Source organism: Eublepharis macularius, chromosome 7 (genome assembly GCF_028583425.1).
Source record: "Eublepharis macularius isolate TG4126 chromosome 7, MPM_Emac_v1.0, whole genome shotgun sequence".
NCBI classification, from domain to species: Eukaryota; Metazoa; Chordata; class Lepidosauria; order Squamata; family Eublepharidae; genus Eublepharis; species Eublepharis macularius.
Window position 1 is genome coordinate 141791762 of NC_072796.1, and position 25295 is coordinate 141817056.

General features: G+C 51.9%; 1 protein-coding gene across 1 annotated transcript in view; it reads left to right on the top strand.

The window, feature by feature from the left end:
• ZC3H3 (zinc finger CCCH-type containing 3) overlaps positions 1-25295 on the top strand; it is a 307903-nt gene that overhangs the window by 208547 nt on the left and 74061 nt on the right. Inside the window, exons 6-7 of the mRNA XM_054984638.1 lie at positions 21163-21247; positions 22704-22862. Coding sequence (XP_054840613.1) covers positions 21163-21247; positions 22704-22862 — 244 coding nt within the window. The remainder of the gene's footprint in view (positions 1-21162; positions 21248-22703; positions 22863-25295) is intronic.

Consider the following 25295-nt stretch of genomic DNA (forward strand, 5'->3'; position numbering starts at 1 on the left):
ATACTCCTCTTTAGAGGTCTGTCCTTCTCTCCATTTCCTGAACATTTCCTTTTTCTCCCTTAGCTTATTCTGGAGCTCTCTGTGCATCCACATCGGTTTCTTGGAGCTCTTACCATGTTTCCGTCTTGCTGGGATAGTGAAGGCTTGAGCTTGCAAAAGCTCGTGTTTGAGCATGGCCCACCCTTCACAGAGTTCTCCTGATGGGAGCAGGGGATCCCCACGACTTGGGAGTGGGTCAAAAACCCCTTGAGGACTCCCATGTCGCACTGGAAGTGACGTCATTCCTGGTGCAACCAGTCAATTCTGCATCGTACCGGGTCGCAGTGGGAATGACGTCATTCCCAGAGCAATGTGGAAGTGCTCTGGAGCTCACATGCTCTGTGTGTGCATGTAAAGGATAAGTACTCCCATCTTGCCCCTCTACGACCCTCCCCCATCCCCCAGGCTGAGCTCCAGGGGACCTGGCACCCCTCACTCTGCTCCAGAACACAGTTCAATGCAAAGGCTAAACTCTGGTGCAAAGAATGCCCTTGTTTACTTGCTTGCTTGCTTGTTTGTTTCTTGCTTTTCTGCCCTATCAGGGCAACCAAAGTAACTAACAATTGAAACAAGGCAGTATAAAAGTACATCATGAGACCGAAACGAAAATGTGTATATATACAACACAGGGGCACAGTTAACGCCTAAGACGGGAAGGAGGGGTCATTGACGGAACACTAGTTGAAACCGAAAATTCTTCATTCACTGGCAGAAGACAGTACTGGAAGGGGGCAGGAGTATCCCCTGGCAGGCCCTTAGAGAGCTGCACGGCTTCCCGTGCGAGAGCAGTTAAAGGCTCCTGTGACCCCAAGTATTTCGGTTTTATCTATTGATTTGACACATTTCTACGCTGCCTTTCCGTCCAAGTGAGGGACCTCAACATTAAAACATCCAACATTAAAACATTTCAGCACCGAAACAGCATTTATAAAAAAAGATCCAATAAAAATATATAAACACATAACAATACAATCCGGGAAGAGGGCCGATAACAGTTACTGTGGGTGTCCATGAAACAAAAGGAAAAGTCTTCATAGCTGGTGGACAGAGACAGACAAATCTCCTTGCAGAGGGAGTTCCAAAGCTTTGGCGCCACGACCAAGAAAGCCCTTTCTCAAGTTACCACCCACCTAGTTTCAGATGGCAGGGGCACCTGAAGCAAGCAGGGCCTCTGAAAATATCCAGAGTGAGTGGGTAGGTTCATTTGGGAGAAGGAAGCCCAGAAGGTATCTTGGCCCCAAGCCATGTAGGTCCTGAAAGCATATTGGGAGCCACTGTAGATGGAATATGACTGGATCGATATGATCCCTAAGAACCACACCAGTCCGTGTTCTGGCTGCAGCATTTTTTTTTTTACTAGCAATAGATTCCAGACCTTCATCAAGGGCAGCCCTACGTGGAATGCATTGCAGTAGTCTCATCTAGATGTTACCAGGGCATGAACCACAGTGGCAAGATCCTTCTTGCCCAGGAATGACCACAGCTGGTTCACCAGTTGAAGCTGGTGAAAGCCCCCCCCCCCAACCGCTGCTACCTGTTTATCCAAGAGGAGGCCTGGGGCAAGCAGCACCAGCTACAAACCTGCTCCCTTACGGGGAGTACATCCCCATCCAAAATAGGAGACACCTTGATTCCTGGGTCAAACCGTTCCCTCACCAGGAGCACCTCCATTTTGTCAGGGTTGGGCTTCAGCTGGTTAGCCCTCATCCATCCCCAAATTGCCTCCAGGCAACTGTTCACAGTTTCCCGTGGCTTCCCTCTCGTCTACTAGAGGCATGAGGTGGTACCCATCCGGAGGAATCTGCCTGCTGCATTTCAGCAAGGCTTACTTCTCAGGCCTTACCTTCTTTTAGTCAAGCTCGAAGTATTTCGACTTCACTGTTACACAATGGGATTAGATCATTTAATTCTTCCTAATGCAGGGACAGCACAGCCTCTGAGGAGGAGGCTGTCTGTTGAATCTCTGTATGTCATTGTTCTGGTCTTCCTGTCTTCTGGTGGGTCAGAGAAGTATGGAGAAATGCAGACAGCGGGCTTTGATCTAGCGATACAAGGCTAAAGAAAACACAAATACTGGATATTCTTTTGTTTGTATTGTCGAAGGCTTTCACGGCCGGAGAACGATGGTTGTTGTGGGTTTTCCGGGCTGTATTGCCGTGGTCTTGGCATTGTAGTTCCTGACGTTTCGCCAGCAGCTGTGGCTGGCATCTTCAGAGGTGTAGCACCAAAAGACAGTGACACTGAGAGATCTCTGTCTTTTGGTGCTACACCTCTGAAGATGCCAGCCACAGCTGCTGGCGAAACGTCAGGAACTACAATGCCAAGACCACGGCAATACAGCCCGGAAAACCCACAACAACCATTCTTTTGTTTATTTTTTCCGGAGACTTTTCATTTTTCCAGTGGAAAAATTGAGTAATTTGTGGAAACTGTGAAAAAAAATATGAAATATTTTCTCTTTTGGGATGACTGAAAAGTTTTGTAAGACAAGACTTCATTCACTCCGAAAGTGTACTATGAAAAATTGTATGCAAAACTATCTACCACACTAGGTAATAATACCTCTGAATACTACAAATGTATACAGTGTATTTTCAAAGATGTGAGTAATTTTCAAAATGTGAATAATTTTGCTTAGAATTAATATAATGTGTTTGATAATACGTTATTTAGTTCAGAGTTTTCGGAGTTATGAAGTTTAACTCAGTATTCAAATGTGCTGCTAGTCCTGTTGTGACTATATGGGGCTGACTATCCAAACACTTTATTTTGTTTACTACAAAATTTGTTTGCTATTTTTGCCTTTCATTTTTTTCTTACCTCTCAGATAGCAAAAACTAAGATACATGAGCTAATTGGAGTGCTATAGCAGGAAGCCTCCTGGCAGCCAATCTCTTTGCCTGCTGGTGCCTTGGTGGGAGGAAAAGAAGGGAAGGAATGGATTGCACAAATGTGCAGTTATGTCACTTCCAGTAAAAACCAGAAGTGACATGTAGATGTTCTGGCATTTTATAGTAAAGAGTCCAGTAGCATCTTTAAGACTAACCAACTTTAATGTAGCAAAAGCTTTTGAGAACTGAAGTTCTCTTCGTCAGATGCTTATGCTACAATAAAATTGGTTGGTCTTAAAGGTGCTACTGGACTCTTTACTATTTTGCAACTACAGACTAACATGGCTAACTCCTCTAGCATTTTATAAAAGCTCTATGGTAATAACATAGAGATTCTGTAAGTGCCAGAGCACCCCCACCCCCCGGCTGTGGCCTGGCAACCCTATGTGCTAATGTAGCACATGGTACAGCAGTTTGCAGCTTTCTCTCTCTTAAGTATTGGTTATAGTTGCAATTATACTTGTAGAAAACTTTTAAATTCCATAAATACGTCAAATCTTAATATTTCCCATGCTAAATTATAAATTATGCACTTTATGTTGCTGAACCATTAAAATGCATCGAGGTTTGGTAGGAAAATAAGTATTGATATATTTCAATGTTTCCCCTTTTTTGCAATATGGGAATAATCGTATTGGCCTACTTTACAGGGCTGTTGTAAGGATTGCAACAAGGTGATGTCTGCTCTCAACAATCCCAATCTAGAGTGGATGCCAGAGTAAGCCCGGGACTCAGCGCCCCGTGCCCGGGTGTACTGGGATGTTAGCATTATTCGTTTCAAGGGTTTAGATCAAGTTTCCCATCAAGCATTGAGTGGGCATCAGTTCCGACTGAAACTTTTGTCGGAGGAACCATGAACAGAGAGCGGAGATGCCTTCTCTTGTTTCGGCTCTGGCAATGGGTGCTGCCCTCGCAGGAGGCGCACGGCACGTGGAGGAGTTCATTTGATAAACAGTGGTAATGACTGAAGTCAACACTTCTCACTGCCTTTGTTAAAGGATCCTGCCACCAGGGTGTAAACGTGTTCACAGTCTTCACCCTCACCTATGTTGACTCCTCCGAAAGCTTCCTTGGCGGGGATAGCAGAAACTCAGTCTCGGGGGAGATGCTGTGGAAAAGAAGGCTGCCCTGCAGGCCCAGAGCGTTGGGATGGGAGAGTCGGGGAGTGCAAAGGCCTCGGCGTCTCCCCACCCCTTTCTGGCTACAAGGAAGTGGGAAGAGGTTGCTGCTGAGCGCCTCCTGGGCTGTGCCTCCTTTGGTTTTCTGTTGCTCTTTACTTGTCTGATCCAGGATTTCCTGCAGCTGTCTCCCTCCCCTTCGTTCAACTGAGCTGCCCATGGCCTAGCTGGCTCCCGGGGCTTGGCCCAAGAAGGCCCGCCAGAAGGTTTTTAACCCAGAAGGAAGGTCTTGGGATAGCGTTCTTAGCTGGACTCCGATGTGTTCCTAATTCAGGCCACCCAAGAATTCCTCAAAAGGGGGATCAGACAAATTCATGGAGGGAGAGATCCATCAATGGCTGCTAGCCACAGTGGCTGCAGGGATTGTCCACATCCAGAAGCAGAAAACCTCTGAATACCAAGGCTAGGAGGCAGCGTCTGGGGAAGGCCTTGGCTCTCCAGGGTAACTAGCTGGCCACTGGGCGAAAGGGGATGCGCAGCTGGATGGGCCACGGGTCTGAGGGTCCAGCAGGGCTCTGGATCTCTGCCTCGAGGGCAGGCTGTAAGTCCTTGCACGGTTGCTGTCGCCAGAGACCAAGCAGTTCTCCAAGAGGGCTTCTTTCAGCTGGGCTACGGCAAGATTTGGTTTGGACGTGGATGTGGAGGGTAGGCAGAGAGGTGCTGAGCTCCAGCCCCGCAGGCAAGGCCTGGCTAGGCTTAAGGTGCAGTTGGCTGAGTCTGCTGAGCAATGAGGGTGTTACAGGGGCCCTCTTGGAGCTCTGCCCCCCATTTTGGCTCCTCTCCTGCACATCTGCCCAGGTGGCCCTGGACTTGGCCTGGGTCTGACCACAGCAAAGCACCTTCCATCCTTATTCTTTAAGTGCTGTTTTTAGTCCAGGTAGCCCCAACCACAAGACAGTTGCCACCCCCGAATTGCGCTACTGTCATAAATGGTGCATTGAGGTATTTTGACACCTGAGTGTGCAGCAAGAAGACATCACCTTTGAGGAGGGCAGCAGCCCACGGACTGCGTTCCATGTGTCTTGATGCATTATCTGTGTCCCACTCTGGCAGCTCTCGGCATCCTCCGGTGAGCACACCATGTAGCGGTTGCCGCAGGAACCCGTTGCGTCCCCCTAGAGGGAACAGAAACTGTCGTATTCATTAAATGCATGATTATGGTGATGATTAATAGCTGATCCTCCTCTGGTCTAACTGCTCCTCTTTGAGTCCTTGGCATGAATTCACCCGTTTTGGTGCTGCATCACGATCATTTCCAGTCAAGTGAGCCTGGCTGCTGGGTGCTCTGGCTGCAAGCGTTTACATTTTATTGCATGCGAGGAGAGACACCTGTTTTCAAGATATTCACCAGGCATAAATTGTCTTTATAGCCACTGGGGGTCAGAGGTGTTGTAGTTTTCCAGCTTCAACAGGCTCCTTTTAACCCTTGCCCTCCATAAGGTTGCTGTGTTTTTTTGCAGCGCAAATAAAGCTTGGTTGTTGTGGGTTTTCCGGGCTGTATTGCCGTGGTCTTGGCATTGTAGTTCCTGACGTTTCGCCAGCAGCTGTGGCTGGCATCTTCAGAGGTGTAGCACCAAAAGACAGAGATCTCTCAGTGTCACAGTGTGGAAAAGATGTAGGTCATTTGTATCTACTCAGGAGGGGTGGGGTTGAGCTGAGTCATCCTGTAAGAGTTTCCCAGGGTGTGGAATGCTAATGGCGGGAGGCTTCACTGTATCCTGAGGAGGTTCTTTTGCATATGGATTGGTACTTGATGTGCTAATCTTCTCTGCAGGGCTATTGTCAAGGATAGAATGTTTTGTTAGCCTGGTGTTTTTCAGAACTGGCAACCATGCTCGGTTCATTCTTAAGGTTTCTTAAGGTTAGAAACCTTAAGAATGAACCGAGCATGGTTGCCAGTTCTGAAAAACACCAGGCTAACAAAACATTCTATCCTTGACAATAGCCCTGCAGAGAAGATTAGCACATCAAGTACCAATCCATATGCAAAAGAACCTCCTCAGGATACAGTGAAGCCTCCCGCCATTAGCATTCCACACCCTGGGAAACTCTTACAGGATGACTCAGCTCAACCCCACCCCTCCTGAGTAGATACAAATGACCTACATCTTTTCCACACTGTGACACTGAGAGATCTCTGTCTTTTGGTGCTACACCTCTGAAGATGCCAGCCACAGCTGCTGGCGAAACGTCAGGAACTACAATGCCAAGACCACGGCAATACAGCCCGGAAAACCCACAACAACCATCGTTCTCCGGCCGTGAAAGCCTTCGACAATACAGCAAATAAAGCTTATTGGGAGAGTTGCTGTCAGGATCTGTCATGCTAAGAGAACTTAACCTAAGTCACACCATGTTAATTTGGGTAGTTGTTTAGTCTTTCTCTCCCTCCAGGTCTAGCTAAGCCATGACCGCACTTTCCATGGGAGAGGATGCTGCGTCTTATCGGTTTTTCTTCAGAGTCGACCTTGATGGACCAGCTTTCCCACAGAAGAGCACCCAGCAATGTGAACTCTGTGGGGAGGCTGGGAACGGAGGGTTTGATCTGTAACAACTTTCATTTTGTAACTCATTCCTAACAAAGCTTGTGCTCAGCCAGGATCTCCCTGGTCCTGGAATGTGGACATCTGGGCCTGTGTACTGTCTTTCAAATAAACCTTTTGAAATCAAGAGACCTTGGCTTCTTGCAGAAGGGAGGAAGACAGACTCTGGCTAACTGGGGTGCCATAGTCTGACAGTTGCACCATCTTTTCCCCAGAACTTTATACCCCACAGGAAAGATCCCTGGGTGTCAGACAAGAGCCACATATTTGGGTGAGCCAGGGCACAGCATCCATTCTTAAGGAGGAGTTTGGCGGGACTCGGGTAGTGAAGGCATTGCCGCCAGGAGAAGGAATATTGCCCGGAGAAGCAATGGAGACATCTCTCCAGGGTCCAAGACAGAGAAGGATTGTTTCTAAGACCTGCTGCCTGGAGCAATGAGGGTTGTAACATCTCCTGGAAGTGGAGATGCTAGGGACCGAACCCCGGAAGACTCTTGGTGTGCCTTGAGCCCCTGCCTTTCCCTTCCAAGTTTCTAGCCTTCTGGGACAGCGTGATTTTAGTCCAGAGGCACCTTGGAGACCAACAAGATTTTCAGAGTGTAAATTTGAGAGAGCCAGAGCTCCCTTCCTCAGGCATGAGTAGGAACGGAGATCCTTGATATCCCAGCCAAAAGGTGGGTGGAGTGTTGCAAAGGAGGGCACCAGGGATTTCCATTCCTACTTGTGTCTGAAGAAAGGAGCCCTGATTCTCGAAAGCTCACGCCCTGAAAACCCTTTTGGCCTCTGAGGTTTCACTGGATTCAAATCCTGCTGTTCTACTGCAGACCAACACGGGCTTCCTCCCCAAATTATCCTCTAGCCGTCTGGGCTTCCGTAATGCCTGGCGAAATCTCTGCAGCCAAAGTGGGGCTCAGTAGTATTTCTCATGGACAGGGCTTCATTGCACCTCCCCATGGAGAGCAGAAAAAGAATAGATTACCCAGCTGAAGGAAATGCATGCAGTTCCGTATTATTTGAAAAGTTGCAGATTTTAGTTGTTCTGGTGAGAGATGTGGATGAACTTGGCTCTACTGTCTTTATCTTTTGTGTCTAGTAAATCCTAGTCCTGGGTGTGAGTGGGCTGATGTGTATAATGCTTTTGGTGCCAGGAGAAATGCAAGGATAGAACAACGGTGGGAAGGGTGTGAGCTGAACTGTGCAGTCTGGCGCTGGGCCTCGGAGCCTTCAGTTCAAGTCCCATCTTGGGCATTGGCTCACAGAGGTAGTTTTGGGGAACCCACTAGCCTCACTTCAGTGGGTCTGTGCATGGAGCATCCAGGGCTGCTCTTGGAGACCCCATTTTTAAGAACAAACATCTCACCAATCAAATGATGGGCTGGGGAGCTGAATCCAGTGTTTGCTCTCCCTCCCAGATAGCTGAAGGCCAGGATTTCAGCTTTGATGAAAGGATTCTGCTTTTTACTTGTGTCCCCATCCAAAAGGGATACCTGCATAGTGTCCCGTGGTGTCTCTCAAACTTTTCCCCACGTGCCGTAAGGGAGATGGAAGACAGAGATTTTATCCCAGATGTGTCTTGGCACATTTTGGGAGTTCATCTCTTTTTTCCGGGCTGTGTTAAAGTATGAAAAATCCTAACTGGGCACTTGCCGATGGCCCAACCTCTCAGGAACATCGCTGGCACCGGCCCCGTTGGCATGCACGGGAGGGCCCCAGTCCCACCTCCGTGCTTTTCTGCTGGGCCCTGAGTCTGTGACGCGACCAAGAGGAGGGTTCCTTCGGCAGCTTTGCAAACGCTTCCAACGTAGGTAAATAATTAGGTCATTTTTATGAAATGGAAGCTGAGCTATGAAGCTGTTCGGCTTCCAGCTATTGATCTTATTGATTTCTATTTCATTAGTTAAAAATTCCAGCCGTTCATTTTTCTCCGCCAGACAACAGGGAGGGAAGGACTTTAATTCTTTCTCTTTCTCAAGATGTATGTTAGCAGTAGCTGAAGAGGCGTTCCTGGGCAAATGCTGGAGCCGAGTTTTAATCCTCAAGCTCACAATGGGTTTTCCTTACTATGCGAATGATATAGTTTAGAACAAGGGCAGGGATTGCAAAGGGACTTCATTCAGCTTTCATGTGAGAGCAAAAGGAATAAGCTTCTAGCCCTCAAGGCCCACCCGCACAGAGAGTTTGGAAAGTCACAGGTAGTCGGGAGCTGCAACCTCAAGGCACTCGTGACTGTGGAAGCAAAAAGAGGAACACCCGAAAACTGCCGCATGATGGAGAATTAGCTCATCCAGTATTTTGTCCTTAAGGCCGTTCTATCGCCCAGGTGCTGCCTCTGAGTCCTTGGGTGCCCTGCTGGCTCAGAGGGTCTGTGTTCTTCATCCTCCCCCCATCTCAGGCCCTGGCACAGCAGCTGCTGTGGAAGCTCCTAAGGATGGCACAGGGCGATAGCTGGGCTGGGTTTCCCCTCAGCAAAGAGCAGGTGGCAGTCTGGACGTTACGGAGGCTTGGCTTGCCCCTGCCATGAATTGGTTGGGCTCTTGTTTTGAAAAGGAGATTCTCTCTTGCACACAACAAAGAGTAAATCACAGGAAGGGATCGGCCCTGCATCACACACAGCAATGGAGAAGTACAATGGAGAAGTACAAACCTCGGAATGCCGAGAGGCGGTGGCCTGTCCTGCCTAGTTCGCCCTCCAGGGCAACTGGGGAGGCTGTCAGGGCTTGCTGCGGCTGCCACTGGGCGTGGCACTGGGCAGTCTGCTCCTGACGTCACAGGGGGGCCAGGGACTCTGCAGGACCCTGCTCTGTGGAAGGAGGGGCGGTATACCTCACCCAGACTCCCTCTCAGTCCACTCGCTGGCCTGCTCAACCTGGCCTGCTTACCCTCTGTGTCCTCCATCTCCTCCTTCCAGAACTCTCCTCCAAGCCTCCACCCTTGCATCCTACTGCTCTCACTCCACATCATCACTCCTCACTCACACCCACCACCTCAGAGCTCTTCCTAGCCACCTTATATAGGGCTTCCTTTCCCCGCCCCGCCCTCCTTCTAGGCTTGTTCCCTCTCCTGACTTGGCCCAGCTGTGCCTTCCCTCAGGTGTTTCCCTCCTACCACTAATCCCTTCTTGGCTTCCTTGCCTTGCTGGCAGGGTGGGGTTGAATGCAAGCCATCCCCAGCTGAGGTCTCCTTGGCCTTGCTCACGAGGAGCTGCCCCAGCCGGCTTCCGTGCTGCTGAGCCTGCCTGGCCTTGCTCGCGAGGAGCTGCCCTGGCCAGCTTTTGTGCTGCTGAGCCTGTCTGGCCTTGCTCGCGAGGAGCTGCCCTGGCCAGCTTCTGTGCTGCCTGTTCACTGATGCTGGGAGGGGCTACCCATCTCCTCCCCCAGAATGTCTGTGGCAGCTCCACCTGGAGGGGCTTGGCTCCTAGCACCTCCTGAGCCAGGCTGCTGTCCTCTAGCCGGGGTGTGGCTCTGGGCTGTGGTGGCTGCTTCTCCTCCTTGGAAGGTAAGGGCTCTGTCTGGGCTGTTGCTGTGTCCCTGTTCCCCTTGCCTTGGCCCTTTTCCTCTAGCCTGCTTAGCCCCCTTTCTCCCCCATGGTGGGTGGGACTAGCTGGCTTCTCCCTGCTCCCTCCAGCCTTCTGAGGCTTTGGCCTTTTGCCCCTTCCCCCTGGAGTAGGCAGGGTCTGGCTCTGTTTGCCAGACAGAGCAGCTGAACTGCTGTCTCCCGGCTGCCCCCTGCCGCTGTCTGCCAGCAAGTCCGGGGGCTGGGCTGCTGACCCCGGACACACCCCCCCTCTTAGCCTGGACGCTGGCTCGGGGGGGTCTGGCTCGAAGAGCCGTGACATAAAGTCCGCATCCCTATGGCTGGTCCCCCGGCGGTAGGTAATGGTGAACCGGTATGGCAGTAGAGACAGGTACCACCTCAGGATGCGAGGGTTGTGCTCTTTCATCCGGTGCATCCATTGGAGGGGTGCATGGTCTGTCACCAATGTAAAGGGGTTATTCGCCAGATAATACCGCAAAGCCCCCACGGCCCATTTGATGGCAAGGGCCTCCCTCTCAATGGTGGCATACTTCTGCTCCGCTGGCTGGAGCTTGCGGCTCAGGAACAAGACGGGCACCCTCCCTCCATCTTGCTCCTGCATCAGGACCGCCCCCAGGCCTGAGGCCGATGCGTCAGTTGCCAGTACGAAGGGTTTCTCAAAGTCCGGATTCCAGAGCTTGGTGGTGTCCGATAGTGCAGTGCGTAAGTCCTGGAAGGCAGCCTCCCGCTCCGGCGTCCAGCTGAGGCGACTAGGGCTGCCCTTCTTCAGACAGTCCGTCAGGGGGGCTGAGCGGGTCGCAAAATGGGGGATGAAGCGCCCGTAGTAGCCAAGAAGCCCCAGAAACCTCCTGAGCTGACGCTTGGTCTGTGGTTGGGGCACATCCCCTATGGAGGCCACCTTTTCAGGCGGGGGTCGGATCTGTCCACCTCCGATGACAAATCCCAGGTACTTGAGCTCCTGGAATCCCAAGTGGCTCTTCTTGGGGTTGGCCTTCAGCCCTGCCTTTTGGAGTGCGGTGAGGACTTTCTCCAGGTGCTGTAGGTGGGAGGGCCAGTCGGGACTGAAGATGACGATGTCATCAATGTAAGCCATTGCAAAGTCCCGACAGTCCCCCAGGACTTGATCCACCAGCCGCTGGAAGGTAGCCGCTGCCCCGTGGAGGCCAAAGGGCATGCGGCGGAACTGGAAGAGGCCCCGGGGGGTGGCGAAGGCCGTCTTCTCCCGGTCCTCCAGGCGCACTGGTACCTGCCAGTACCCTTTCGTCAGGTCGAGGGCGGACAAGTACCGGGCCGGCCCCAGTTGCCCCACTAGGACGTCCGCCCGCGGCATGGGGTATGCGTCGAACTTGGCCACTTTGTTCAGTTCCCGGTAGTCGATGCAGAAGCGAGTCGACCCGTCTGGCTTTGGCACCAACACGATGGGGCTGCGCCATTCACTTCGGGACGGTTCAATCACCCCCAGGCGCAGCATTTCCTCCGTCTCCCGATCCACCGCCTCCCACTGCTTCCGGGGGATGGGTCGCCAGGTTGCCCTTGCAGATTGCCCTGGCTGGGTGGGGATGGCATGGTGCACCAGGTTCGTGACCCCGGGGCGTCTTGAAAAGACCCCGGGCGCTTGCTCCCACAGGGCCTGTAGCTGGGCCTTCTGTGCAGGGTTGAGCTGTGGATCCACCTTCGGCTCCTCGAACTCCGGGGCGTCAGCGGTCCATGGCAGCTCGCTGTCTGGGAGGTCTAAGGGGTCTTCGGCCAAGGCGCACCCATCCTCTGGCCGCTCATGCCACCGCTTGAGCAGGTTCACATGCAGGGTTCTCCGTCGGCGTCGGCCTGGCCCGCACTGCAGCTCATAGGTGGTGGGGCCCAGCACCCTCCGAATTTGGTAAGGGCCCCTCCATGGGTCCCCCTCCTCCCGTGGGAACACCGAGTGGTGTACCAGGACCTTCTCTCCGACTTGGAAGGTCCTCATCCTTGCGCCCCGGTCATAGGCCGCCTTCTGCTTTGTCTGGGCGTGGGTCAGCTGGCGGTTGGCCTCAGCCTGGGACTGCTGCAGCCGCCCACGGAGCTGGCTCATGTACTCCGGTATGGGGGGAGCAGGGCTGCTGGTGCGGGGACCCCACTGTTCTGCCAGCCGAGAGAGCATCCCCCGCGGCTTGCGCCCGTACAGCAGTTCAAAGGGGCTAAAGCCAGTGGACGCCTGCGGGGTCTCCCTAAGGGCGAACATGAGGGGGTCGATGTATAGGTCCCACTGTCGAGGCTTGTCCCGTGTCATCTTCCTCAAGGCTTCCTTGACGGTCTGGTTCAGACGCTCTGCCAAACCGTCAGTCTGAGGGTGATATGCCGAGGTGAACACCTGCCGGATCCCCAAATTCTGGCAGAGTTGACGCATGGCTTTGGCCCGGAACGGCCCCCCCCGGTCTGTCAAGATTTCATCAGGCAGTCCCACCATGGCAAAAAGCTTGGACAGGGCTCGTATCATCCCCGGGGTCTGCATCGTCTTAAGCGGGATGACCTCAGGGAATCGTGTAGCATAGTCCACAATCACCAGGGCAAAGCGGTGGCCCCGGGGCGTGCGTGGCAATGGGCCGATAAAGTCCATCGCGATGCGCTGGAAGGGCGTCTCCATGACGGGCAGCGGGGAGAGGGGGGCCTTTGGTGGGCGCCGGGCTGCCACCCGCTGACAGGTGGGGCACGAGCGGCAGTGGGCCTTCACGTCCGCGTTCACAGAGGGCCAGAAGAACTGCTCGAGGATCTTCTTCAGGGTCTTGTGGTGCCCCAGATGCCCGGCCCAAGCGTGTTCATGGGCCGTGCGGAGGACTTCTGCCCGGTAAGCTGCCGGCACCAGTAGCTGGCGGATCTCTCCCTGGCCGTTTGGGGCACGGGCTAGGCGGACCCACACCCCTCCTTGCTTCTCAATGCGGGGAAGCCGTTGGGACCTCCGCTCATCCTGCACTCGGTCCTCTTCACGAACTGCTGTCTCCCGCAAGCGCTGTAAGGACTCATCTGCCCCTTGGGCCTCGCAGAAGGGGCGGTCGGCCAGGGGTCCCGCTGGTTCCTTGGCCTGCGGGCCTGCTCCTGGTCTGGTAGAGGGACCCTCATCCGGGTCGGGGGCCTCCTCCACTTGCAGCGCTGGGGCAACCTGTGGGTTTGCCAGTCCCTCGGCTGCCTCCCTAAGTAGCCTGGAGAACCCCGGGGCATCTCTCCCCAGCAGCATAGGGAGCGGTAAGTGGGCTACCTTGGCCACTTCCAGGCGGCGGAGCGCTCCCAGGTATTCCACTGTGATCCAGACCATAGGGTACGGCTGGGTGCGGCCCATCACGTCTGTCACCGGGACCCAGCGATGCACTGGGGTGTCAGCTGGGATAAGTTGGGAATGAATTGCTGATACTGCGCTCCCTGAGTCCAATAGGGCTTGTAGGGTCTGCCGTCCTATTCTCACGGTGGCGCACAGCCCCTGCACCGCCTTGCCGGCTGGTGGGTTAATTTCCCACGCGAATGCGCATACCACTGGTGGAGTGGCTGTGGGGGTGCAGGCTTGTATCTGGTGTTCCACCGCCTGTGCTAGCTTCACCTGAGCTGCTTGGAAGGTTGCCTCCAGCTTCCTCCACACCTCGTCCAGGTGTGCCTCTAGCCATGGTCTGAGCTCTGCAGTGGCATTGGGATGCATCCCCTCGCCTGGCGCCTGCGTTGGAACGACCTTCCCCGTACGGGCCACCAACTTGTCAGGGCTTGCTGCGGCTGCCACTGGGCGTGGCACTGGGCAGTCTGCTCCTGACGTCACAGGGGGGCCAGGGACTCTGCAGGACCCTGCTCTGTGGAAGGAGGGGCGGTATACCTCACCCAGACTCCCTCTCAGTCCACTCGCTGGCCTGCTCAACCTGGCCTGCTTACCCTCTGTGTCCTCCATCTCCTCCTTCCAGAACTCTCCTCCAAGCCTCCACCCTTGCATCCTACTGCTCTCACTCCACATCATCACTCCTCACTCACACCCACCACCTCAGAGCTCTTCCTAGCCACCTTATATAGGGCTTCCTTTCCCCGCCCCGCCCTCCTTCTAGGCTTGTTCCCTCTCCTGACTTGGCCCAGCTGTGCCTTCCCTCAGGTGTTTCCCTCCTACCACTAATCCCTTCTTGGCTTCCTTGCCTTGCTGGCAGGGTGGGGTTGAATGCAAGCCATCCCCAGCTGAGGTCTCCTTGGCCTTGCTCACGAGGAGCTGCCCCAGCCGGCTTCCGTGCTGCTGAGCCTGCCTGGCCTTGCTCGCGAGGAGCTGCCCTGGCCAGCTTTTGTGCTGCTGAGCCTGTCTGGCCTTGCTCGCGAGGAGCTGCCCTGGCCAGCTTCTGTGCTGCCTGTTCACTGATGCTGGGAGGGGCTACCCATCTCCTCCCCCAGAATGTCTGTGGCAGCTCCACCTGGAGGGGCTTGGCTCCTAGCACCTCCTGAGCCAGGCTGCTGTCCTCTAGCCAGGGTGTGGCTCTGGGCTGTGGTGGCTGCTTCTCCTCCTTGGAAGGTAAGGGCTCTGTCTGGGCTGTTGCTGTGTCCCTGTTCCCCTTGCCTTGGCCCTTTTCCTCTAGCCTGCTTAGCCCCCTTTCTCCCCCATGGTGGGTGGGACTAGCTGGCTTCTCCCTGCTCCCTCCAGCCTTCTGAGGCTTTGGCCTTTTGCCCCTTCCCCCTGGAGTAGGCAGGGTCTGGCTCTGTTTGCCAGACAGAGCAGCTGAACTGCTGTCTCCCGGCTGCCCCCTGCCGCTGTCTGCCAGCAAGTCCGGGGGCTGGGCTGCTGACCCCGGACAGAGGCTACCACGTGGCGCAGGATTCTGAACTCAACGGACCTCTGGTCTGATCCAGCAGGGCTCTCCTGATGTTCTTACATCCTCTTGTGTTTGTCTTTCAATTCAGTTTTCAACTCCGTATATTATGGGTTGGGCCGTGGGAGGTGAGTCTGAGAAAGAGGCTTCTTATCTGAGGAAGTGACTCACAAAAGTTCACACTGAAATAAATGTTGTTAGTCTATAAATTGCCAATCTGGACTTTGGTTTTAGTTTGATACAACAGACTAAAACAGCTCCCCCTTTGCAGTTGTCTAAGCCCCCCCCCTCCCCAGGTTAGAATGTGTGCATGCATGGTTGTTAAGCAGTGACAGCAAGATCAAGGGACCACGGCTTTGTGCAGTTGGGGAGGGGGGCGTTTGGGTCACCGGGCATAATCTCTGGCCAGGTTCCCTCAACAGGGGCAGTGTAGAGGATGACAGCTGTGGGTCATATCAGGGTGTGGGTGTGGAGATGTCATGGGAAGCACATCTGAATTCGCCTGCAGGAAACTGGCAAAGCATTCTGGGTCAGTCTTGCAACATTGAAGGAATGGGAAGTGGAGCGGGGGGGGGAGCATCCAATGTATTTATTCAGTGGCTGAATGACGCTGTTCCCACATGGAGTTGTTCTTTCCCTTAATTTCTTAGAAGTGAAAGTACTGCAAAATGCTAAACACCTTCTGCTCTTTAGGGATTGCTGCAGAGTTGCTTGGAACTTTTTTAGCACCTTTCCCACCTCCCCGATGTGTGTCTGGGTTTAGTACCTCTTTCCAAGCAAGTCAGTTTATGTGCATTTTTTAACACTGGAAAGTACTTGTAATAGGTGCCTGGCTGTTCTTGCCAAGATTCCCACAGCGAGAGGGTCTTTGTGTAAGGTTAGGGGTGGGAGAAAACATGGAGCACAGTTCCAGATGAAAAATGTTTTCCCTTAAGATGGAGCAGCTCGTTCGCTCCCCACCTGGACCTGACGGCATTCCCTCCTACCCAGTCTTCAGCAAACTGTCTCAGTCTCGAAGCTCTCCAGATGTTTTGCCCTGATTGACTGCTTCCGTTTTTTTGCCCCGTGGCTGGGCTCAGTTGATGCCACTGATAGACGGCCCTCCTAACGCCTGCTCCAAAGGATGCGCCTGCACCAGCGTTTTATTTGCACAGGGAACAGATGGGGCTGCGCCGTCACCAGTGGGCCGCATGACAGCCCGGGTGAAGGGGGTGCTCATTGACATGCAATCAAATTCCACTCACTCACTCGAGGACACACTCGGGTTGGCAGGTGAGTGGCTGAACGATGCTGTTCCCACCTGGAACGCTCTGGCACGCAGTGTGGCTGATGGTGAGGTGCTGCCGCTCTCGTTGCAGTGAGAGCCCCTCTGGAGTTGGGTGTGCGTGTCGAATGGATAAGCAATAATACTGCAACGTGTCTTTTATTTCACCTTTATGGGTGCTTGGAGCATGCCGTTTGCACACTGTTGGAGTCATCTTTTGAGGAAATGTTGTATTCTGCCCAATAAAATTACAGTGAACTATGTAAATGGCTAAATATCCCAGCTCCTTAAAGATTGGGGGCAGGGGTCATTCCTCCGTGAAAGAGTGGGAGCTGTTGCATGCAGAAGGTCCTAAGCTCAGTCACTGACATTGCCAGTTAATAACAACAGCAACATTCGATTTATAGATCACCCTTCAGGACAACTTATTACTCAATCAGAGCGGTTTACAAAGTATGCTGTTATGCCCACAACAGTCATCCTGTGAGGTGGGTGGAGCTGAGAGAGCTCCAAGAAGCTGTGACTGACCCAAGGTCACCTGGTTGGCTTCAAGTGGGGGATCAAACCTGGATGTCCAGATTACAGTCCCTCCACTCTTGATCACTACACCAAATTGGCTCTTAATAAGTATGGCCGGGACCCTGAAGAGCCACTCATAGTAGAAATGAACGGGCCAAACAAACGAATCCCATCTTTGGCTTGGTTTAGGCGTAGAAATCCGTCTAATACCTTTTTATTGGGACCTACCAAAATGATACAAAACATTATGCAAGTTTTCCAGCTCACCAGAGCTCTTAATCAGGCTAGATAAGGGGGTCCCAATTTGGTGCCCACCAACACCTTTCTTTGCACCCTCCAAGTGTCTTCAGAAAGTGGGTGGGGCCACCTGGGCCTGACTGGTCACTGGAGTTCTGATTGGCTGTGCAGATTAAAACAACGTTGTTTCAGCCACAGCCTCCACCACAATGTTGCTTTTATCCACTCTTTCCCAGTGTATTTTTAAAATTGCGCCTCTTCTCCTCTCTACTTGTGCTTCTTTTGTGTGTGTGACTCCACCTCCTGTGGCAGCAGTTTTCTGGTTGGCTCCACCTCCTGTGGCAGCAGTTTTCTGATTGGCTCCACCTCCTGTGGCAGCAGTTTTCTGGTTGGCTCCACCTCCTGTGGCAGCCATTTTGTAGTGTCAGAATTCCAAAGGTGCCCACAGGCTGAAAAAGGTTGGGGTCTCCTAGGCTAGATGAAGGAGGGACTGTGGCTGTGTGGATGCCAGGGTCGTGGCCCCTGCCATACTCTGAGGGGTTTAGGGGTTCACTGTCGGGCCGCCGACCTGATCCTCTGTGACATACTTTGGGAGTGCTGGAGAAGCCGCTGGAGAAGCAGTGAAACCCTAAGAAAGGAATGTAGTAGTTATCAGCGTCGCCAAGGAGACGTGGTCAGATGGCCTGAGAACTGAACTGATCTAAACTAGCCACAACAATTCTACCTTTCCCCCCCTCTTTACTTTCCTTTTCTGCATAGATAGGAACTTAGCTAAAAAGGGGGATTAGGGGGGAGTGAGTTGTGCTTGAAGGGTTTATTATGGCTAGTAGGAGGGGGGGGCGGAATTATTCCTGACAAGAAATGTCTGCTGTGCTGAGCTCTTAGATTATCGCTACAACTTTAACCCGTGCATCCTTGGACTCGTGTAGCGAAGTTACTTGAGATCTAGGTTGGCAGTCCCTGGCAGTGGAAGAGCCTCTGCTTTGCATGCAGAAGGCCCCAGCTTCAGTCCCTGGCACCTTCCAATTAAAAGGGCAATAGGTGACGAGAAAGACCTCTCCCTGAGACCCTGGAGAGGCGATGCCAGTCCGAGCAGACAAGACTGGTCTTAATGGGACAGGTGTCTGATTCACTGGAAGGCCACCTTCACGTGTGTTGATGTTGCAAATTTAAAAACGGGGTGAGAGAAGCAGATTTTTCAGGTAACGGTCTTTAGGCCTGGCCTGGCTTGCGTTCTTGGCGAGGTCCCATGGCTTGCAAGACTTGCCTCTTAATGGCCAAGGGGGGCTCTTCCCTTGTTGCATGCAGCCCCCCCCCAATGCCCCTTACGTAAGGGAAGCAGTCTCTGCCTGATGCCAGCTTACTTCTCCTGAACATGTTCTCTCTTTGGGAGGGAAATACAGCTCAGATAACGGCGGTCGCTCAGGCCCCTGCTAGGTGACCACGCGAGCTCTTGGTTATGTCTGGCGTTCAGCCAAGATATGCAACAGCCCTTACTGTACCCTCTTTAGGGGTGTGCAATCCAGATCCAGGACTGGGGAAAAGCTGGATTTTTGACAATCTGGCTAAATCTGGCTTTCCCAGATCAAATCTCTTCTGGGACCCCAGATCCAGACCCTGGATAAATTTGGTTAATTCTGGGGAACTTGGCTTCAGCTGCTGCCTGGCTCCTTCCTGGGCTTCTCTTGCTTTTTTTTCCAAGAGAGGGGGGGGGAAGGGGAGGAAAGAGTGGGGAGGAGGGGACCCGGAGATGGCGTCCTGAGCAGACACACCAGCGTGCCGCTCCTGCTTTTATCCGGCTTTACGATAAGTGTCTGTACTGAACTTTGTATTTTGATAAGGAGGGGGGAGTGAGTGACCAATCCAACGCCTGGCTTCTGTGTGACGCTGGTTCAGTCGAGCTAACTTGCAGCAGTGTCCCTTGTTTCAGTTTGGTTTGGGTGGAATTCTCTGGTCTGACTTTGGTCCCTTGATTCATTTTGGTTGGGGGGGGCAGATTCCATCCATTCCCTTGATTCAGTTTGGTTCTGTTGGGCTTCCTCTTGCTTTGGGGAGTGCGCCTTTGGCCACTGGCAGCCTTGCCCCCGTGTGTTACTGCCTGAGAGCCCGCTTGGAGATGTTTCTGCCATAGGAAACAATGGAGAATGGCTGGGCAGCTGGTCCAGGGCATATGGGGGGGCCTGAGGGGCTTGAGCACCCCCAGATTTGGCCGGGGGAGCTGAGCCCCCCCTCCAGGCAACCAGTGAACTACATGGAGGCTGAAGGGCTCAAGCCCCCTCAGATTTGGCTGTGGGGAGGCAAGCAGTGACAAACTCACACGAGGGACTCAGTTACAATGGCAGATGAAGCACAGGACTGTCCACCCTTCCTGTTGTATCATATTATTCTTTGGGGCTTCGTTCCTGTTTTTTGCTCATATGTATTTGTGTGTTGATTAAGAATTTATAATTTTAAGAAGGAATTGCAGTTTACAAATTACAAATAAATGTTACGGAAGAATTTAGAGACTCTGGCGGAAGATACATGATTTTGAAAATGAGGCTCCTGGAAGGCGAGATTTACACACTAGCAACAATATATGCGCCAAACAATGCAAGAGAAATTTTTTATGAAAATGTTTTCCAATCCATTTTCGATTTTCAAGAAGATAATGATCTTTGGAGATATGAATGGGGTAATGGATCTAAAAAAAAGATAGGTGAAAAAACCCAAAGAAGGCAAACTTCTCAAAAATGTGTTTAATTGTATGGAAACGTTACAATTGGAAAATGTTTGGAGGATCAAAAATCTGAATATTAGAGGGAGTGTCCAGGGGTGCCCGGGACCCCCTAAATTTGTAGGGAGCCCCTCCCTAAATCCCCCATGGTCCCACCTCCATAGATAGTAGAGGCCCCTCCCTGTGATGTCACCAGGCCCCGGTTCTTTTAAGGACCTCTGGTCCCCCCCCCCCGGGAAATTGGAAAGTCTATGCCCCTGGTCCAGGGAGACTTGGATTTGAGGGGGGGGGGCTTCAGTTTGGTTGTGCTGGGTTTTCTCTGGGTTGAGGTTGCATTTGGTAGCGTGCCTTTGGCCACTGGCAGTCTTGCCCCTCTGTATTTCTGCCTGAGAATCTGCTTGGAAACAATGGAGAGTGGCTAGGGGCACCTTTTTCAGAGGCCCATAGAACTGAACCCAAGGGTCCAATCTTCCTGAAATGTTGATGGTCTTTAGAGGAAACTCAGGAGTACGCTCCCTGAAAATGTGGTGGAGTTTCCTTGAAAAATGCCATCCTCAGCTCCCCTTCTCTGGATAGCCCCCTGATAGTTTTTTCCCATAGGGAATAAGGATTGAATAAATCTTAAACAGATCAAAGAATCTTTCCTGAATTTCAGGAATCCCAAACTTTTTTGAGATCCTGGAAATCCGGAGCTGGATTTCCCGGAATTTTTTGTGTGCGCGTGCACAACACTAATCCTCTCTGTCTAGCATTTCAGATCAGTTATGGAGACGGGGTAAATACATTTTGCTTCCCAGAGGTCCAGTCTCCGCAGGTCGCCTTTTGATACTCCGTCGGCCTGGGCTTTGTACATACCTAGACATGCGCCCTGTCCTCCTCTAGCTAAAGGAAGGTGCTTCTGGGAAACCGGGTCTTGCTGGCTTTAATCTGTCTTTACGGTATCCCCCTCCCCCCACTTCCACTTGACAGGAAGGGGGTCTAAGAGAACCTGTTGAGCTTCTGGGAAGCAGCACCAAATGGAAATGACCGCCCCATTTCGTAAAGCTGCCCATTCACGTTTGGCTCGTTTGCAGAGTTTGGGTAGCTTTCCCTGCTTCCTCCTTGGGCGATCCTTTTCCGAGTGCTGAGAGACTGTGGAGCAGCAGGTTGCTGGAAGTCTGCGTGTTTCTGCACTGCTGTCTCAAGGAGCTGGTCTAATTTATTCGGCTCCCCAGCCAAGCGTGTGACAGTTTTTTCTCTTACTTGTTTGCTCGCTTCTCGTGAAGCAACGGCAACACCTCGGCCCTCTGGAGAAGAGCTGATTTACCCTGTGCGAACTTTGCACGATGCCTCACGTTGTGTGTTAATCAATAGAAGACTGAGCTCCTGGCAAATTCCGTCTCTGAATGAGTTCTAATTAGCGTTTGGTTTGTTTCTCTCTCTCTCTCTCTCTTGTTACTGAACAGCGAGGGTGGATGTTGCACACAGCGGCCCTGGCTATGCTTCACCTGGTTGTCCCAGCAGGTCAGCCACCAGCCGATACATCGCAAGGTCTGTATTCATTTGCATGAGAGCTGGCAGTTCCCCTGAGGAAGGAGGTCAATGCTGCCTTTGCCTGGCCGTTGGGGAGTCCGATATGTAGCTGGTTAACTGGGCATCCAAGGCTTGCAAGTTCCCTGGCTTTGTGGCATAGAATAAGATCTGAAAAGGCCAAAGCTGCCCGTGCAGGAGTGGACATCTGGCCCCCAAAGAGGGAGGGGGCTCTGGCTCTCCTGGCAGCCCAGGCCTTCTGTCCTAGAAAGTCACTCCTCTATATGATTGCATGTATTCTTTTTTTTTTTAAAATGTCTATATTGTCTTTCTGCTACAATAGGAACTGTCAAGACTTGTAATATGTTGCTGCTGAGCATGTGTGGGTGTGTGGGTGTGCATGCGCTTACATGAAACAGCCATAGGAAGCTGCTGTATAAAGCAGCAGCAGATCAAAACCTGATGAAAGCTGCAGTGCCAGGTAGAAATCAAAGCTCAGCCCCAACTGAGAGACACTGAGGGACACTGAGAGATCTCTGTCTTTTGGTGCACCTCTGAAGATGCCAGCCACAGCTGCTGGCGAAACGTCAGGAACTACAATGCCAAGACCACGGCAATACAGCCCGGAAAACCCACAACAACCATCTCAGCCCCAAAGCCTTGGGCCGATGGTTATAGACCTTGCTTGGCGGTGCAACGACAGCAAGAGCCCTGGAACAGCTCTGGAAAACAGGTCGAGAGGGTTTTTTTTTTTTAAGTTACCAGGACTTTGAGAATGTTTGGGGTTTACTACCTCAACTTAAGCCCTGTCCTCAAAACTTTCCAGACCTCTGAGAGCTGAATTTCGCTGCCCGGCTGAGCCCTTTGTAGTCAGGAGAAGCTTTGTGATGTCACAAATTCCACACGTCAGTAGGTCTCGCACCTAGACCTCCTCAAGTGTCTCTGCTGAAGCCTGTCCTAGTTGTGCTCTTGAGCCTTACTAAGCGAACCAGAAGTTGTCTGCCATTGGCTTGATGCAGTTCTCCACGTAATCCAATATTATCATGAACCTCTTTGGCGTTGCCGCTGAATATAATATCCTAAGCGCCTGAGCAGCACCCCACTCCTTAAACTACATTTTCCAACCTCGTGTCTGTTCAAATGAACAGACACTTTTCCTACACAAGACTCTTCAGGTTGTTTTCTTCCTTCAGAATCATGAGACTCTTTTACACACACACGTGTGCATGCACACACACACACCCTGTTCCATCCTCCGAATTTTGCCAAAGCCCAGCCTTTATCCGGAAGCATTTAGGGGCAGGGGCGATGCTGTCCCTGTGTTCTGCATGGTGGGATAGGAGGGTGGCAAGAGGAGAGGGGCAGAGCCGTGGAATGTTTTGGAGGAAATGATGAGGATTTGTTCCTGTTTGGTGGAGGGGGAATTTGCCGGTGTCTCTCTGATTGATGCCCCACCTGCCTCTCTTCCCCTGCGTAGCCGAGCTGTTCAGCGCAGCTTGGCCATCATTCGACAGGCCAAGCAGAAGAAGGAGAAGAAGAAAGAGTACTGCATGTATTACAACCGCTTTGGCAAATGCAACCGAGGCGAGAACTGCCCCTACATCCACGATCCAGAGAAAGTGGCTGTCTGCACAAGGTACCTTTTCTGCTCTTCTCCAGGTTAGGGCCTGTCAGAAGTTACCTTCTTTTCAGGCTGATCCGTTCCTCCCTCTTCTTTTGTCGTAGCTTAGCAAAGCCAGCAGAGGTAACGGGTGGCACGTCGGTGAAGGGTTTTGTGAAACGGCACAAAATAGGTTGCCACCTTCCCCCCGCCGTTGCTTCCTGCTGAGGCTCTTGGTGGAGCTCTGTTGCGTGCAGGCATGCACAGTTTTTAAAAATACATGAGCACAACAGGCAAGTGAGAGCGATAACATGGGGTGCTGCAAATTGGCCGAAGACTTGGTTCGTCTGGGTGCATTCTGGGCTTCTCCAGGATATGAGTGGAGGGAGGCTGGGAGTCAGGGAGAAAATAGGCAATGGAGGCGGGCACTGCTGGCCTAGCTCATGTGCCCCCAGCGTGACTATTTATTTGATAATAAAGCACCTTTAAGACTGTAGAAATCAAAATAGATGAGAGGTTTGGAGAGGGGTGTCCATGACTCGATCATTGCAGTCAGTTTTAAGGCTCAGTTGCAGTGGCCTGGAGATCTGATTGAGATCAAGGCTGTATGGGGAGAGAAGCGGGGGGAGTCTGTCCGTCCTTCCACCCTGTGCAGTTCTCTTGATTAAATCTGCTCTCCTCCTGCAGTATTCAAAAACATGGTGAAGGCCCAATCACGTGTCTCCCAGCATCTGACCTAGCTTAACCCACAGTTCTGTTGTGGCTTAAGATGTCATGGACGTATATAATTTGTGGAAGGAGATGAGTTTTTGTGAGTCACAGCTCACTTCTTCAGATACCAGAAGAAGTGAGCTGTGACTCATAAAAGCTCATGCCCTACCACAAATTTTGTTAGTCTTACCAGTGTTACTGGACTCTTGCTCTTATCTACTGCTACAGACTAACATGGCTCTCCATCTTGATCTTTCTCCATGGGTGTACATGAAAGCTGTCTTATGCCAAGCCAGGCCTTTGTGACATCTGTGAGAGTATTGTCTGCTCCGATTTGCAGTTGTTGCTTGGCATCTTGTTATCCAGGATCCTTTAACTGGAGGTTCTTGGGGAGTGAATCTGGGACCTTTGAGCCACAGATGCACACGGCATTTTCCTCCATTAGCAGATACATGAACACCCACAGGAAGCAGTTGTAAAGCATGTAGGTCAGAAACCCCACAAACTCTGTTTCAGTGTATTCAAGATGAGAATGGTGACTGTCCGTAGCTTTTTAGCCTGCCTATCTCACTGCTTACACTGCTACCCTCTGGAATGTGTTTGCTTTTATTTACTGTGCATATAAAACTGCCTTTCCTGAATCTCAGAGCAGCTAAGTTGTTGAGCAATACTCACAAAACACAGGACAAAATACAACCCACCCAAAAAACCAACCCGGTAACCAGAAGCATCTAAATGCCACTCAAATATTCATCAGGGCCTGGTGGCAAACCTGAGCATCAGCCGGTGAAGCCACCCCAGCCTTTCTCACCACCGGTGCATTTCACGTGACTACTAAAGCTGAGGTTGTTTTCTTAGCATTTAAAAAAAGTATTCTGCACAACATAAAATGCTAATTATCACAGCAATCATATTTCTTGCTACAAATTAAAGTATGGGAAAACGATTACCTGCATCAGCACTGCAAACAAGGTGTTGTCTTTTTTGTTTGTTTGTTTAAGCATTTCTAGGATGCTTTTATCCCCTCTGGGGACTCAGACTAAGAGAGAAGCACAAGTTACAGTTTATACAACCAAAAGGTATACAGGACAGCTGCAGCACCCTGGGCGGGTCCTGGGTCCATTGGCCTGGCTTTCTAAGGGCCACAGGCTGTATGCTGTCGTGAGTTAAGAGCCAAGAGCCCTTTGGCTTGTGCCCCTAGGCATGCTCCAGCTTAAACACTGAAAGAGGAAGTGGAAGCTCATCTCGTAAAGAGATTCCTGAAGCTCTCTCCCTTGATTTTGAAAAGTCAGTGGAGATCTAAAACTTCTTGTCACCACAAGCCTTGGTTGGTTTCTGGCAAGCTTTTTAGAGTAAGGGGCTCTACGGCTGAAGGAAGAGACCCACCTCTTCATCGTCGTGTCTTCTGTGCAGTCCCACATGGGAACTGTGCTATGCGCAGGCCAGGCCTTTGCATGCACAGTTCCCATGTGTGCCTGCATGGAGGAACACTTGATGAACAAATCACAGGGAGGTGTGACCCTGTTTTCATTGTCGTGTCTTCTGTGCAGCCCCTGCGTGCCTGCACAGAGGAATACTCGATGAACAACAGTTACAGGTACGTACAACCCTATTTACCAGGGTACAGGGTCACCGGCCTCCTTTAACAGCTTGGGACCAAAACCGTGAATTTTTCATGGAGGCCTGTTGGCCCTGGAGGGCTTGTGATTTGGAAAAGGCGGCTAAGAAATACTGTCAGAACATCTAACAATTTAACTG